This window comes from Daucus carota, chromosome 2 (assembly GCF_001625215.2).
Source record: "Daucus carota subsp. sativus chromosome 2, DH1 v3.0, whole genome shotgun sequence".
NCBI classification, from domain to species: Eukaryota; Viridiplantae; Streptophyta; class Magnoliopsida; order Apiales; family Apiaceae; genus Daucus; species Daucus carota.
Window position 1 is genome coordinate 54105480 of NC_030382.2, and position 16488 is coordinate 54121967.

The 16488-nt window shown below is 34.7% G+C and overlaps 4 protein-coding genes across 5 annotated transcripts; 2 read left to right on the forward strand and 2 right to left on the reverse strand.

The window, feature by feature from the left end:
* Positions 1-309: 309 nt before the first annotated feature.
* On the reverse strand, positions 310-2638 carry LOC108207957 (rust resistance kinase Lr10). The gene is made up of 2 exons (XM_017378418.2): positions 1696-2638; positions 310-1603 (listed from the first exon to the last, which is right to left on the reverse strand). The coding sequence occupies exons 1-2, from the start codon at positions 2495-2497 to the stop codon at positions 480-482; spliced, it is 1926 nt and encodes a 641-aa protein (XP_017233907.1). The 5' UTR covers positions 2498-2638; the 3' UTR covers positions 310-479.
* An 85-nt stretch (positions 2639-2723) lies between these two features.
* LOC108207953 (rust resistance kinase Lr10) lies at positions 2724-5580 on the forward strand. The gene is made up of 4 exons (XM_017378409.2): positions 2724-3671; positions 3908-3949; positions 4042-4065; positions 4364-5580. The coding sequence occupies exons 1-4, from the start codon at positions 2834-2836 to the stop codon at positions 5470-5472; spliced, it is 2013 nt and encodes a 670-aa protein (XP_017233898.1). The 5' UTR covers positions 2724-2833; the 3' UTR covers positions 5473-5580.
* Positions 5581-8183: 2603 nt separating this feature from the next.
* Positions 8184-10264, reverse strand: LOC108206211 (rust resistance kinase Lr10). The gene is made up of 2 exons (XM_017376434.2): positions 9520-10264; positions 8184-9418 (listed from the first exon to the last, which is right to left on the reverse strand). Exons 1-2 carry the CDS (start codon positions 10262-10264, stop codon positions 8298-8300), a joined length of 1866 nt encoding a protein of 621 aa, XP_017231923.1. The 3' UTR covers positions 8184-8297.
* On the forward strand, positions 10162-13579 carry LOC108206210 (rust resistance kinase Lr10). Of its 2 annotated transcripts, XM_017376433.2 has the most exons (5): positions 10162-10296; positions 10602-11564; positions 11777-11809; positions 11933-11956; positions 12291-13579. In XM_017376433.2, the coding sequence occupies exons 2-5, from the start codon at positions 10682-10684 to the stop codon at positions 13415-13417; spliced, it is 2067 nt and encodes a 688-aa protein (XP_017231922.2). In that variant the 5' UTR covers positions 10162-10296; positions 10602-10681; the 3' UTR covers positions 13418-13579. The 2 variants fall into 2 exon arrangements, with proteins under 2 accessions (XP_017231922.2, XP_063944324.1); XM_064088254.1 differs by lacking the exon at positions 11933-11956.
* The last annotated feature ends 2909 nt before the right edge of the window (positions 13580-16488 follow it).

Consider the following 16488-nt stretch of genomic DNA (forward strand, 5'->3'; position numbering starts at 1 on the left):
AAAAGGTGGTGCATCGCCAAAGGGAATGCAGAGCCAACCTTGTCTGTTGAGTTGACATCTGTAAGCATTCAGTGTGCCAATTTTGATATCCAGATTCCAGGTTAGTCTCAACAGAGTTGTAATGATCATTTCTTTTAGCGTCACCTTAATATTTGATGAGAAAATAGCCTGCAGTTGCAAGTTGTTACTTGTGTACTGTGAATACTCGTAAGCTGAACCTTATTACAATCTGAACTTTTATTTGATATAAGGATTAAGAAACTAGTACTACTAAAGGTAATAATGAATTTCTATTCCTAAACATGCATGTCAAAAATTCTTAAGACTGTTATTTAATAGTACAGCAACCTAAATCATTAAATAGTGTGATATAAAAACAATCTTATTGACGGAAAATCCCTTTATGATGCTGAACGATTCTTGCCAGCAATAAAGAGGTTTTCAATATACAGGTCACAGACACAGTAGCAATCAATTTATCAGTTGGATTCAGAAATAACTTCTAGATCTTCTGTAAAGGACCTGACACTTGATTTTCCGAACGGGTTAGGTGGCATCGACGGACATTCTTTGCTTTCTAGCAGATGAACAACATGCTTCATCGAAGGTCTGTCCACTGGATGCCACCCTATGCACCATAATCCCACAATTGTTAATTTTTTTGCTATTTTTGAATCTTCTTCTTTCTCTATTTGAATTGCTACTTCTCCACCTTCCTCCAAATGATGAAATATCCATTCCGGGAAGTATGTTTCACTGCTGTTTTCTACTGAGTTGTTGTTCCTTGCTCCCACCATCTCAAGCAATAACATTCCAAAACTGTAAACATCTGATTTGGATGACACCTTCCCGAAATTCCTAGAAAACACTTCTGGTGCAATATAGCCAATGGTCCCCCTAGCCATAGTCATCGACACAATGCTCTGGTCCTTGGAACACAACTTGGCCAACCCAAAATCAGATATTTTGGGATTAAAATTATGGTCCAATAGGATATTATGAGGTTTGATATCAAAGTGCAGGATCTGCTGAGCACACCCCTGGTGAAGATAATCAATTCCTTTAGCTATGCCTAGAGCGATTTCTTCCATCTTCTCCCAGCCGAGGAAATTGTTCTGATGAGTTTTTCCACTGTATGTGAACTTTTCTAGAGAATTATTAGGTTGAAACTCGTAAACTAGAGCTCGATTGCAGCCATCAGCGCAGTACCCCACCAAACGAACAACATTAACATGATAAATCCGCCCTATAGTTCCCACTTCATTAATAAAATCTTCCCCATTAGCTTTTGGGTCGCTATTTAGGACCTTAACTGCTACAAAAATTTCACTGGTGATCTGACCTTTGTAGACTGACCCATAACCTCCTTGTCCTAATTTATCACGAAAATTACCAGTGATTTTCTTAATATCAACATATGAGTATCTTGTCGGTTTCATGGCTTGGTAATCCGCCAGAAACATTTCGATTTTCAGTTCATCATATTTTCTTTGTCTATATGTTCTAATTAGATAATACAGTAATACTACGAGGACAAGCACTAGAATAATAGCACCTGCAATTTTACTTGTAATAGGCTCAACTGAATCCCTATGTCGTCGACCTGTAATAGAAACAATAAGGATTATAATGATTGCAAAGATTGTTAGCATGCATCCCAATGCCTAAAGTCTATTAGAGTTAATATAAACATACCTCTGGAGAAGCATATAGTACTGAGACCAGCTGTTTGGTTGTTACTATTCTTCATCAGCTTACAGTACTGCCCCCTGGCTTCACATTTCCCACAATTTGGAGTTGACCATTTCATGACAAAGCTATTGTATGCCTCAAGAAGTTCATATGTGAGAGTAGAATCAAACACCTTGGTGCAGGAGGTTACGGATGGTAGAAATAACCTGCGTCTTACATCCCCCAAAGAGTAGACTGGGAAAGTTTGCCCACTGACGGATGTAAGCATTCCAGGGAGCAATCCATAGAAAGCATAATTATCTTTGATTCTTGAGGAACAACTGACAAAAGTAGCAGTTGAGTATATATAATGACCTCCTGCTATTTGTTCTGCGTACCTAGAAGGACGTATGTTTTCAAAGTGAGTAGGTGCAAACAGGGATGAATTTGACAGGTTAACAAGTTTAAGATTGTTAGTTAGCTGGTGACTAACAAACACTATCTCTTGAGATGAGTAGTTGATCGATTGGACGGATATATTTTTCGAAAGAAAGAGCTGTGTTTCATCGAGAGATGTGTTTGCAAGGTATTGGAACTCCAGTAGAGTTTGACCTCTGTGACAAGAAACTCCGAAACCAGGATAGCCACAGTGCGCAGGCTGCCGGTCTTTGAGCCAAAATGGGAACCGGATATCTGGGCCGCGATGGGAGCATCTTTTGTTCCAGCACTCCTCTGTATCAGAATCTTCTGCTTTTGCTGCTTCAACTCCTCTTATTGTAAGCACTAGCATAATCACGAGAAGATCAACTATAACCTGGAAACCCATGGATAATATGGATTAGCTAATTGAAATTTTCAGAACATATCGACATTCAATAGATCCAACTTATGGTACAAATTATTTAGTCGTGTGATAACTTGGTTCAATAATGAAGTCATGAATTTGACCAGAACTCTTTTTCAAAGAAGACAATCAATATACTCCACTGAATTTTTCTTTGTTTTGACTAAAACTTACAACCAGACAGCATAAAAACTTGTTGACTTGGCTTGCGTTAATTAATTTTCCAGTTGAAAAATATATTTTCAAAGATTTGTATCTGAGTAAAGAAAGACGGATCTGTACTATAATTTTTCTTTGTGCCAAACTGCATATTAAGCTATGAAGAAGAATATGGGGAGCAGCAGCTTGCACTCTATGATCCCAATATCCACAAAACTCCCAGTAACAGTATTCATCTTTACAGTGTTATCTGTTTTAAGCTCATCTGGTTGCGAAGCTGCCTCTCCATCCTGCGGTAATATCTTAAACATAAGCTGTCCTTTTACACTGAAAGGTGATGATCAGAAATGTGATGCTTCTTTCAGCTATGAGCTGTCCTGCATCAATAATCGTACCATTGTATATTTAATTCCGGATATATACTATTATGTTGAGGGTATCAATTATCAGGATCTTTCGATTAGGATTGTTGATCCAGGCCTTCAAAAGAATAATTATTCATCTCTTCCGTCTCATTTTATCTCAGAGGGTGACTTGATGATATCACTTTTCTACAGGACAGTTTTAGGGGAATTGAATCAGCCCATTACAATGATAGAATGTCCGTATCCTGTAATTTCTGCCCGATACATCAATATTTCTTACCAGAATTCTTCTTTTTATTCTTCCTCTGTGTTGGAAAAGTTTTATGTTTATTCTTATGCTTATTTAGTAGTTGGATCCATAGATATAGTTGAACTAGAGGATAATTGTAGAATTAACAACATGATTTGGGTCTCAAACCAGTCGTCTTTAAGTAACGTTTCCTCTCGTATTTCTGACATTCATGATGCCATGGTTTATGGATTTGATCTTTCTTGGCGTTACTTCTACTGCTTAAAGTGTGGGGTGGGTGACTACTGTGATACTACTGCATTGGACCATCATCTTTGGAATTGCGAATCCTATAGGCAGTGCGACCTCAGTAATCCAAGTTCATACCATTTTTCAATTTCGTGTAAGTGAAAATTTTGGCCTTATCAAACATTTAAGTCTTCTCTTTTTAGTGGTCTTTTGAGTCAGTCTTATGTCTGTTTAATTAGGGAGGAAAAAGAATGAGAAAGATAAATATTCTATAATGAGATTTACAAAGAAAATCGATTAGGATGGAGAATCGAGTAATGTTTAATACATACCAATACATAAAGTTTCAAGAGGTAATACATACTAGCTGAGATTTGTTTGAAAATGCAGGCTTGCGCGAAAACTGGCATGGAATCGTTGAGTATTTTGAACGTGAGTATTGCAGTTTTTGGCACATTTAACTTTAGCTGGGAAGAAATATCATCATTCTTGCTGACTTTGTTTCTCTGTTTGTTGCATAACAGGTGCAGACATTCAGAGAAGGATTAGTAAGATACTTTCTCTTTCATTTTTTGCTATCTGATATTCCTTTTTAGCTACATGTAACATGGTGTCTGTTATATCAAGTTCTTATCAGGAATTACACATCAAACAGAATTTATCTTGTATATTGGACAGTCCAAAAAATTTGTGCTCAAAATCCAGTTTCTAATAATCTATTAGGTCAAAGAAAGTGAAACATGAATGGTACTAGAAAGATACAGACTCCACTTTGCACTCTTTATTGCTAATTCATCTTTTGTGTATCTAAGATAAATTTTCTTTTTCCTTCTTCCAAAATATCAGGTAAAATTGCAGGAATAATATTTGCTGCAAGATTTTCTTTAGGACTACCCTTTTTACTAGCCTTGGTGGCTTATAGCGCTAGGAGAAGACATTTATCAATGTATGACACCATTGAGGATTTTCTTCAAGCTCAAAACAACTTGATGCCTATAAGGTATACGTACTCAGACATTAAGAGGATTACCAATAATTTTAAAGAAAAACTAGGTGAAGGAGGTTTTGGGACTGTATATAAAGGAAAGCTTCGCAGTGGTCTTCTTGTAGCAGTGAAGATATTGGGCAACTATAAGGCTACCGGGAAAGAATTCATTAATGAAGTCGCTGCAAGTGGTAGGATTCATCATGTCAATGTGGTGGAACTCGTCGGCTTTTGTTTTGAAGGTCCAAAACGTGCTCTAATTTATGAGTTCATGCCTAATGGATCGTTAGAGAAATACCTTTTCTGTAAAGAAGGAACAGAAGAAGAAATGGTTTCTCTGAGCTGGGAGACGAAGTATGAAATTTCATACAAGGTGGCAACTGGAATTGACTACTTACATCGAGGTTGTGACATGCAAATTTTGCACTTCGACATCAAGCCTCACAACATTCTTCTTGATAAAAATTTCAATCCAGCTATCTCCGACTTTGGGCTAGCAAAACTATTTGCCACAAATGATAGCATTGTAACTCTCACTGCAGCGAGAGGAACAATGGGGTACATGGCTCCGGAGATGTTTTACAAAAATATTGGTGGAATTTCATACAAAGCCGATGTTTATAGTTTTGGAATGCTGCTCATGGAAATGACGGGACAGAGAAAAAATTTAAATCCGTCTATGGATCATGTCAGCCAGAGTCACTTTCTTTCATGGGTATACGACCAATTCAGCGAAGGAAAAGAGCTCGAGATGGAAGATGTTACCGAGGACGAAAGGAAGTTGGTAAAGAAGATGATAATAGTAGCATTATGGTGTATACAAATGAAGCCAAGTGAGCGCCCTTCAATGAACAAAGTTATTGAAATGCTGGAAGGAGACAGTGAGAACTTGACAGTGCCTCCTAAGCCTTTTCTTTATCCTCTGCAGGAGGATCAAGCTGAGTCAAACAACTCAACTCATTTTTCCTAGAATTAACTTTGAAGCTGAGAAATAATTCCTTGTTTTGGAAGATCAGCACAATAATTCAATGTAGCAGATACATTATTTTCCAGGGAACTAAAAATTTAACGGAGTTCATTGGAACATTAGATTACTCAACTGCAAACTGCAAAGTTTGTGAAACAATGAAACCCAAATACACAATGGCTATACGCCTGAACATTTCATTCCACCTTTTGGGTTTGGGCTACATGTCTGGCCCAAATAATTGAGAGGATATGAAAGACCGTTTCATAGCGAAACTTTATCGAGATTGAAAGAAAAATAAATATTCTTTTTAAGTGAATTATACTTGACCAAGGTTTTTACTAAATTTATTTATATATATATATTAATACTTTCATTACAGAAAACAACTTATAATTATGTTATATAGTAATAATTTATCTATATTTTGATAAATAAATGATATAATACGAGGATGATTGAATCATTTAAAGATAACGGATTATGTAGAATTTATTACACAAATAAATCACATATAAGTTCAAAAAAAAAAAGTACTATAACGAAATATCTAAAAACATACGCCCAAACTATACTACTACTTTATCCAATAGGCCAAACAGATGTTTAGAAATTAGAATCATGATTTTCCCTAAAACAAAATACTGCAATTTATTTCCTGACAAAAAAAAAACTGCAATTTATTTGATTTTTCGTTACTTGGGCCTTGGACAAGGCAGCTTATCAAATACCTAGTCAGGCCCATATATAAAAACAACAGATGAGCAGCACCTAAATTTCACCATATCAATATTAAAAGATCCAATTGGGCCCACGGGTTGATTGGTCCAGTGGTTATTTTCTTCGCAAAACTGTGAGTTTGTGGATTTTCTGTGACGAGAGTCGAGAGTATGAAACTGAGATTTAATTATTTAAATACTTGGTTTCAAAAAAAAATATTTAAATACTTGACACGCGATTTGGACGGAAATTTAATTTATTTTATATTTGTCAGGTTCCGTTTGAGTTTAAAAGCAATAGTAGTCACGTGTTAGGTACCTAAAATTCTAGCAAACCAATCGAATATATTTGAAAAATTCTCAATCAACCAGTAATTAAGGGTGAAGACAGAAATAAATAAATATTAAAAAGAAAAGCAACACGCGGAAAAGTATCAAATTAAGCATATATAATAGTCACGTGGATATTTTTTTATTGACGGAAAAGTATCTATTTCCAATGCCAATCCAGGGGAAGAGCCGAGCATGTTAAAATAAACAAAAGGGAACTTTTGTATATTTCTTTTCAACACGAGTTAGGTCAAAGAAATGGGGCTGAAGTCTGAACGCATTGTAATGCTTTTTGATCAACACTAATCTTAGTTATAATTTTTTAAAACCCGTTAAAAAGGTTGCATGCGATTGTTTTATATATTTTCTTCTTTATTCTACAGTGATTAATTTTGATTAAATAATTACAAATTTTATTTAGATCAAGTAAAAATCATAATTGTTTCAAAAAAAAAGATTAGATGAGACGAGACGAGAGTGTTGATTGAAGCACTAAAAATTGATCAAAACCAATATTTATCAGAAAAAAGGTTAAAAAAACAAATAGAATTTATAATTAGGATAGATCACTGTAAATTTCATGTATTATATTAATTACTCCCTCCGTCCCATTTTAGTTGTCACATTTCTATTTTTGTTGATCAAATTGACTAACTTTTGACCAAAGATTATAAGCCACTCTTTCATTATTTTAAAAAACTGAAAATTACATTTTAAAATAAATTAAAAATTATTTCTGGTGATATTTTTTTTTATTTTTTAAATTAATAAATTATTTATAAATTTTAGTTAAACTCGGCACAAAATCAAAGGTGACAATTAAATTGGATCGAAAGAGTAATTCTGATATAACTAATGAGCCGCTTATCTTGAAAAAAAAAAAAAAAAAAAAAAAAAAAACCCTACTAATGAGCCGCTGTGAGATGTTCACATCTGCTTCATTCCCATTTCCTTAAAGTACCCACTTATAATTTGTGCAAAGTCGTAAATATTTTATTCTTCCACCGATTTATAATTTTTTCAATAATTTTAATTAAAACATGATATCATTGTTGGTATGTTAAATTTATTATGTATCTAAAATTATTTTGAACGATTTTCATTTAAATTAAAATTTTAATAATTATAATAGAATCAAATTTGAATTTATTTGGTTTCCTCCTCCGAGCATTTCAATTCCTTCCCATGTCCATATTTGTTCGCATCCAAGATCAGAAGGGACAGGTTCTTCGATTCTCTGTTTGTCGAAAGATAACTAGATTTTGAAAAATATATTTTCCAAAGTTTAATCTGTTAATATGTTTTCATAATTTGACTATCACGAAAATACTTATGAGCGGCTGGGAGAGAATTGATAACATTTTTTAAATTTCCCCAGAATATATTTTACTTTTTAGAAAACATAAAAATACTAAAGAAAATTTTCCAGTGTTTACTTGACTTTTGGCCAGAAGCTAGAAAAATGCCAGAAAACCAAATTTTGAGGAAATTGATTTCTTCTCCAGCATATTGTACATTCAAATCAGATCTTCATAGTTCTGTTACAACACTTGCACGGTTTTGGTTTTAGCATATTACTAGCAGATTTGATCTTTTTAGTAAATGCTGTCCAATAACAGCTTCTAAGTTCTACTACAAACAAATTAAGAGCTCCATACAGCAACATACTTCAAATAAAACACTACAGTCTACATGAACATAACATATTAACATTCATACGGAAAGTATAACTAAATAATCTGGCATGTTAGACAGGAATGTAGTTCTGACTATAATATATCACTCAGACTCAGAAATGGCTTCTAGATCAGTTGCAAATGACCTTACGCTTGATGTTCCAAAGGGATTAGGGGGCATTGCCGGACATTCTTGACTTTCTAGCATATTGATAACACGTTTCATTGATGGTCTGTCCACCGGATGCCACCCTATGCACCATAGTCCCACAATTGTAAGTTTTTTTGCTATGTTTGAATCTTCTTCTTTCTCTATTTCGATTGCTATTTCTCCACCGTCCTCTAAATGATGATAAATCCATTCGGGAAAGTATGTGTCAGTTATGTTTTCACCTGTATTGTTGTTCCTTGCCCCTACCATTTCAAGCAATAACATTCCAAAGCTATAAACATCTGATTTCGATGACACCTTTCCAAAATTTCTAGAAAATACTTCTGGGGCGATGTAGCCAATGGTCCCCCTAGCCATAGTCATAGACACAAGGCTCTGGTCCCTGGAACACAACTTGGCCAAACCAAAATCAGAAATTTTGGGATTAAAATCACAGTCCAACAGGATATTATTAGGTTTGATGTCAAAATGCAGGATCTGCTGAGCGCACCCATGATGAAGATATTCAATTCCTTTAGCTATGCCTAGAGCGATTCCTTGCATCTTCTCCCAGCCTAGGAAATTGTTGCTGTGATTTTTACCAGAGTATTTGAACTTTTCTAGAGAATTATTAGGCTGGAACTCGTAGACAAGAGCTCGGTTGCAGCCATCAGCACAATACCCCACCAAACGAACCACGTTAACATGATAGATTCGTCCAATAGTTCCCACTTCATTGATGAAATCTTCCCCATTAGCTTTTGGATCGCTATTTAGGACCTTAACCGCTACAATAATGTCACTGGTAATTTGACCTTTGTAGACTGATCCGAAACCTCCTTGTCCTAATTCATGACTAAAATTACTAGTGATTTTCTTGATATCAGCATAGGAGTATCTTGTCGGCTTCATGGCTCGGTAATTCGCTAGAAACAGCTCGATTTTCAATTCATCATATTTCTTTTGTCTATGTGATCTGATTGAATAATACAGTAAAACTATGAGACCAATCATGACAAGAGTAGCACCTGGGATTTCAACTTGTACTGGCTTGATTGAATCATGATGCTGAACTGAAAAATAATAGAGTAGGGTACATTATTTACATGCTTAACTCCTACTTATGTGAGAGCAGGTAGGTAATTATGATACCAAAAATTTATAACGAACATACCTCTGGAAAAACATGTAGTAGTGTAATCAGTTGGTCTGGTACTGTTGCTGACATTCTTTAAAAGCTTACAGGCCTTCCCCTTGGCTTCGCATTTCTTACAATCTGGAGCTTCCCAATTAGTCACGATTCCAATGGGAGGCCTAGCATCAGTATAATCTGGCGGGATAGTAGATCTAAAAAGTATGGTGCAGGAGGTCATAGATGGTTCACTAATGTTCATATAGGAGTCCCAAAAACATTTGACTGGAATTTCTTCTCCACTAAGAGAAGTGACCATTTTAGTGGGCGGGTAAATTTCAGATCCAGTTCTTAAGGAACAGGTGACACATGTGGTGTCCTCGTATAAGACGTAGATATCCATGGGAGGAGGAGTTATTGCAGATGACAATGGATCTAGGGTCGAAACAAGTCTTAGTTTGCTGTAATTAATACCGTATGATGTGCTTTGCCTTGTGTAATCAATAAATAGGAGTTCTACCTCTTGACTAGTGAGGAGCTGGATTCCTGAGAGAGATGTGTTTTTTAAGTATTGGAACTCCATTAAAACCTTGCCTCTGCGACAAGAAACTTGAAAGCCGGGGAGGCCACAGTGCTCAGGCTGCCGGCCTTTGAGCTGAAAGGGGAACCGAATTTCTGGGCCATATTTGGAGCATCTCATAGGCCTGCACTCGTCAACTGCAGCGGCTGCGACAACTCCTCTTATTACAAATACTAGTATCAGATGAACAACTAGTCGCACACCCATGGAATGAATTAGACAGTTCCAACTTTCCCAAGGTTAATTATACTTAAAGATTTGTAATCATAACGCTGAACAAAGTATTATTTTCTTTTCTTTTCTGCTAAGTAAAGTTTCATGTCTTTGCGGTGCACTAACTTGGGGTGGATATATAACTTGGGAAACACAGAGTATAGACACAGTTTCCTGTTGCAAAGGAAGTCAAAAAATTCCAAATTATCTGTCCAGGTTCCCGAGTGGATGAGAAAAAGAAAAAGACATAATAATTATATATATAATTTTAATAACAATACAGACCACAATCATACTGCATAACTTTTTGACTAGACTTAATTTCATGAAGATTTAGAATTTAGAAGATTATGCTCAGAGATGCAATATTTTGCTCTGCACCAAACTGCATATCCTTGAGAGCAGAACACTATGGGAAGAAAGAGCTTGCCATCTCTATCTCCAATCTCCACAAAACACTCTTCAGTCTTCATATTCATCTTTACATTCCTATGTCGCGAAGCCGCTGCTGCGTCTCCTTCATCTTGCGGCAATATTCATAATATAAGCTGTCCTTTCAAACTCAGAGGTGATCATCAGAAATGCAAAGCTTTCACCCAGGAGCTTTTGTGCCTCAACAATCAGACTGTCTTGTATCTGCCACCAGCTAATAAGCTCTGGTATTATGTTGAAAGTATCAATTATGACTACCGTTCAATTAGGATCGTTGATCCAGGCCTCGAAAAGAATAATCTCTCTTCTAGTCCGCTTCATTCATTGGCAGAAGAAGACTTGCAGCAATACGCTTACAGAGGTGTGAGTAGAAACATCGAGGATCGAAGTCTCTATACCGAAACATTGTTCCACTTGAGTGGCCTTAATCAGCCTATTGCAATGATAGAATGTCCTTTTCCAGTAAATTCTACTCAATACATCAACGTTACTTCACCAAATTCATCTTATTCTCTTTCAGTGTTTGGGAAGAAATATATATACTCTTATGCTTATAAGGTGGTTGGATTTTTAGCTATACCAGAAGTGAAGGTCAATTGCAGGATTAGCAACGTAGCTTGGGTCTCACTCCGGTCGCCTTTTAGACGAATTTTCTTGTCAAATAAATCTCTAGTTCACGATGCAATGGTTTATGGATTTGAAATCCCCTGGAGTTACTTTTACTGCTTGAAGTGTGATGCGACTTACTCAGGAAAAGAGGCATGCGATGCTTTAAATCCAGATCTTCGTCGTTGGGCTTGCAAAGACTTCAACTCACACTGCAATGTCCTTCATCCAAGCTCATACAATCTTACAGCTTCATGTGAGTAAAAAAAATTCCCTGCCAATTACATCTAGCTTTAAGATTTGATTTCATTAATAACCTTTTTCTCAAATAAGGGGCATATAGCATTCATTCTCCTTCGTTATACCCATGTCTTAACTTTTTTCATATCGAGATGTTACAACCATTTCTCAACACTTACCAGAGTGACAAATTGTTAAGTTCATTATTACATGTACATGTTATTGCAGGCATCCGCAAAAACATACATGACATCTTAACAAGTGAGTACTGCAGTTTTTGTTTTGTTTTCTTTTACTAATTAGTATTACAGTTTTGCTTTATGAAACCACTGTAGTCCGTGTTTTTTTTCTTTTGACATCGTTCTTCTGCTTCTTGCCTAACAGGCAGAAAAAATCAGAAGACCGTTGGTAAGATACCTCTCTTTCGTTTCTTCTTTTCTTAATTTTATGTTCCCTGTTTGACATAATTTCAATTAGTATACGCTTTGTATATCAGAAGCTCGATATAGGAATAATTGACTATTTAGCATGGAGAACTTGTGTTGTTCGAATGTACATGGCCATGTAGTTTAGATTGTACTAATAAGCGTTACAAACCCGAAATGGATTTCATGTTTGGAACCATGTATTTCATTTCAAATTTTGGATTTCAAATAACATGATTAAGGTGTCATTTCAAATTGTTAATTTTATACTGGTATTTGAATGCTATGGATTTTGGTGAAATTTGATGAAATTGCAGGAATATATTTTGGTGTAAGATACTTTTTAGGATTACTACTATTGGTCGCTGTGTTGGCTTATAGAGCTAGAAGAAGGCATTTATCAATGTATAACACCATTGAGGATTTTCTCCAAGCTCAAAACAACTTGATGCCTATAAGGTATGCTTACTCCGATATTAAGAAGATTACCAATAATTTTAGTGAGAAACTGGGTGAAGGAGGTTTTGGCACGGTGTATAAAGGAAAGCTTCGCAGTGGACTTTTTGTGGCAGTAAAGATGCTGGGCAAGTCTACGGCAACTGGCAGAGAATTCATTAATGAAGTTGCTACAAGTGGAAGGATTCATCATGTCAATGTAGTGGAACTCCTTGGTTTTTGTTTTGAAGGTCCAAAACGTGCTCTAGTGTATGAGTTCATGCCTAATGGATCTTTAGAGAAATACATTTTCTGTGACTGTAAGGAAGGAACAGAAGAAGAAATTGCTTCCTTGAGTTGGATAAAGATGTATGATATTTCCTGCAAGGTAGCAAGTGGAATTGACTACTTACATCGAGGTTGTGACATGCAAATTTTGCACTTTGACATCAAACCTCACAACATTCTCCTCGATAAGAATTTCAATCCAATTATTTCGGATTTCGGGCTTGCAAAATCATATGCCGCGGACAACAGCATTGTGACTCTTACTGCAGCAAGAGGTACAATGGGCTACATGGCTCCGGAAATGTTTTACAAAAATATTGGTGGAATTTCATACAAAGCAGATGTTTATAGTTTTGGAATGTTGCTAATGGAAATGGCTGGTCGAAGGAAAAATTCAAATCCATTTGTGGATCATGTTAGCCAGGTTCACTTCCCGTCGTGGGTATACAACCAATTTAGCGAAGGTAAAGAGCTTGAGATGGAAGATGTTACCGAGGAAGAACTGAAGTTGGTGAAGAAGATGATAATAGTAGCATTATGGTGCATACAAATGAAACCCAGTGAGCGTCCTCCAATGAACAAAGTTATTGAGATGCTAGAAGGACATGTTGAACACTTGGTAATGCCTCCTAAACCTTTTTTATATACAAAAGAAGATCCGGCAGAGATAAATAGCAGCTCAACTCAATCTTTCCTTAATTCACTGCAATCTGAGGAATAAATCTCCGCTTCAAATTTATTTTCTAATTTTATAAACCATTCGAGTTTATCTGGCTCGTAGATTTACCACCAAAACTGCCATAGGAACATGAGCTTCGGTGCATGTGTAAGTATTCAAGCAAGTTCTTGTCTTCTATAGTACTATGTGATATATTTAAGACTATATATCTCTTGTACAGCGAGCGATACAAATCACATTAGCAGAATGAGAATCCGGTTGCATGGTTTTCAACTGTCCGGGGGAGTCGGGGACCTTAATACATCACATATGAACTTTCTACAGCACCCTCTTCACATGGAGCATAAGCTTCTAAATACAATCCATGGAACTCAAAAGAAAGTAAACAACATCAACGCCCAGCACTCCTGCAATGTGTACTAAAATCTAAAAATAACCGAAAATGATGATATGAAAGAAGGGACTCTACTACTCTGCGATATATTATTTTGAATAAATTTATTTTCTTTCTGAAAACTAAATTCAATTTCATCGAGACCCCATCTGATTCCTTTCGGATATTTAAATTTATAATACTGTAAAATCTTATATACTTTGATACCAGTAAATAATAATATTCTTTATTATTTAAATAAATAATATTATATATATAACGAACAAAATTATGAATCATTAAATGGAAGATCACAGAGTCAAGTAGGTAAATAAACAAAATTGGACTGAATTAGCATGGATCAATTTATGAATTTATTAGTTTTCGACAGGTATGGCTCAGATATAACAATTTTAGCCAAGCGAAATCTTATTATTTGTCCATTTTAAAGTGTGAGAATATTGAAGGGCGGCAGGAGCTCAAATCCGAGACTTTCAGACCAGAGCTCTGATACCATACTGACAGAGATCAATCTAAAATTTAAAAGTGTTTGAGAGAATGATTATATTTCAACACTTCATTTTCCTCCCTAATACAGATACTGCGATTTATTTTCTTTTACTCACGGGAAAGGATCATCTTAACATATTCAGGCCCCTATGGCAAAACGCAATGCCCGGCGCCAACAAATCGTCATAAAATTTTTTTCATAGTTTTATTTATTATTAGCTAAAACTTTACACTATTCAAGTCCTGAGATCCTGTTACACATAAACAAGATTAAAAATGAATTGCAACAACTCTGGAAAAATAACAAATTATGTCATTCGTGATTCTTTATAATCGTAAGCGTCGCCCTTTACCCATATCCAATCGAATACAAGACCCGTGCATTATTTTTTTTGTCAGCTGAGTCATGCGTTATTAAAATAAAAAAAGTTGAATGTGAATGCCTTACCTTTTATTTTAAACCGATATTTTTTATTCTGTCTGTACTCTGTACTAGAATTGAACAATAAAGGTAACAAATAATAGGAAAATATATGTTTTAATATTAAGCACCGATAAAAAGTGAGACGTGTACTTGGTCATTTTTTTCTTTGCGGTACTTTAAAGATGCGGAAAGATGAGATGAATTTATGTAAACAAAAAACAAAAAGAATAAGAGGAGGTCGGGGATTTGATAAGATTTTATTTGAGATCCCTTCTCGAAAGACTTCGTGTAGGCACTGTTATTAATAGAGGGATCAGAATCATGATATTGAGAACGTTTGGATGGGTTTAAAATAAATACTTTTTGCTTAAAATTAAAAAAAGAGTAGAACTTAGAAGCAAATTAAGATTTATAAGTGACTAAAGTGTTTGGGAAAAACACAGAAGCTCTGAAACAAAAGTTAGCATTTCTAGTTTTTTATAAGTGCTCTCGATTTTTTACACAAACGGTACGAATAAATGCTTCTAACTTATAAAACAGAAGCCCGGCTTTTAAGCCGGAAACAAACACCCCCATTAATTTGGTTATTTTAAACTCACCTAATTAATTTTACACTTGATATTTGGTCTAGAAAATATAATTTGAAACTTTGATGAGTTTTTGATGCCCAAAGATATTAGAGTGGAATATGAAAATCAATCTTATGTTTAGTATTTTCATCTCTTTTGAAACTAGTTAAATATAAATATCTAGTAAAATTATATTATTAATATTATAATATGTTTATAATAATAATTTTACTAGTATTCTAAATGAATTGAAATTAATGACTCAATTTTTATGAATTTGACATATAAAATCTTACACCCGGCTAAATACTTGATATCATTTCTTAAATCTTCTCTTTAAAAGCAAAAGTTTGAAAAATTACACCATCCTCCCTCTGTTATTTACTATTTGATGCTTTAATTTTTGACACACACTTTTAAGTGTTTTGATCGGGTAGTTAAAAATATTATTTTTTAAAATTTTCTTTTTTTTGAATAAAAATATATAATCATAATTTCAATTCACAAAAAAATTAATCAAAAATAATATTTTTAACTACCCGATCAAAGCACTTGAAAATGTGTGCCAAAAGTTAAAGCGTCAATTAATAAAAGACAAAGAGAGTATATATTTAGTTGGATGCTTGGTATAAATAAGTTTTTTTTTTTTTTTTTTGTCATAAGACGGTTGTATTATACCAAGATTGAAAATTACAAAATCCGGATGGACAGAGTTTCCTTCATTCAAGAAGGTATATCATCTAACCGAAAGTATGTAAATACTCTGGAAGCTTAGATAACATAGCCTTTCAAGTCAGAAGAGATAACCCACAAAAAAAGGTCTCGTTAAAACTAGGCCTGGCAATTTGACACGTAACACGCTAACACGAAACGAAACGACACGAAAAAAATGGATACGGGTTTTGATTTTCGATACACGAAACACGAAAGTACACGAACACGAAATTACACGATAAATTTTGTGTCGGATATGGATTTTCATTTGGGGTACACGAAATACACGAAAGTACACGAAATATTTGTAGATTATATTTATTATATATATGTAATGATATATTAAATATATAATTGAGTATAAAGCATATATTTATATGTATGTGTGGATATATATTGTAGATACATTAACAAATTTATAAAGAATTGTATACAAGTATAATATATATCATTCACATTTAATAAATTTATAAAAGAAAATATATATTAAATCCATTTTTTGATTAAAAAATATATTAATATT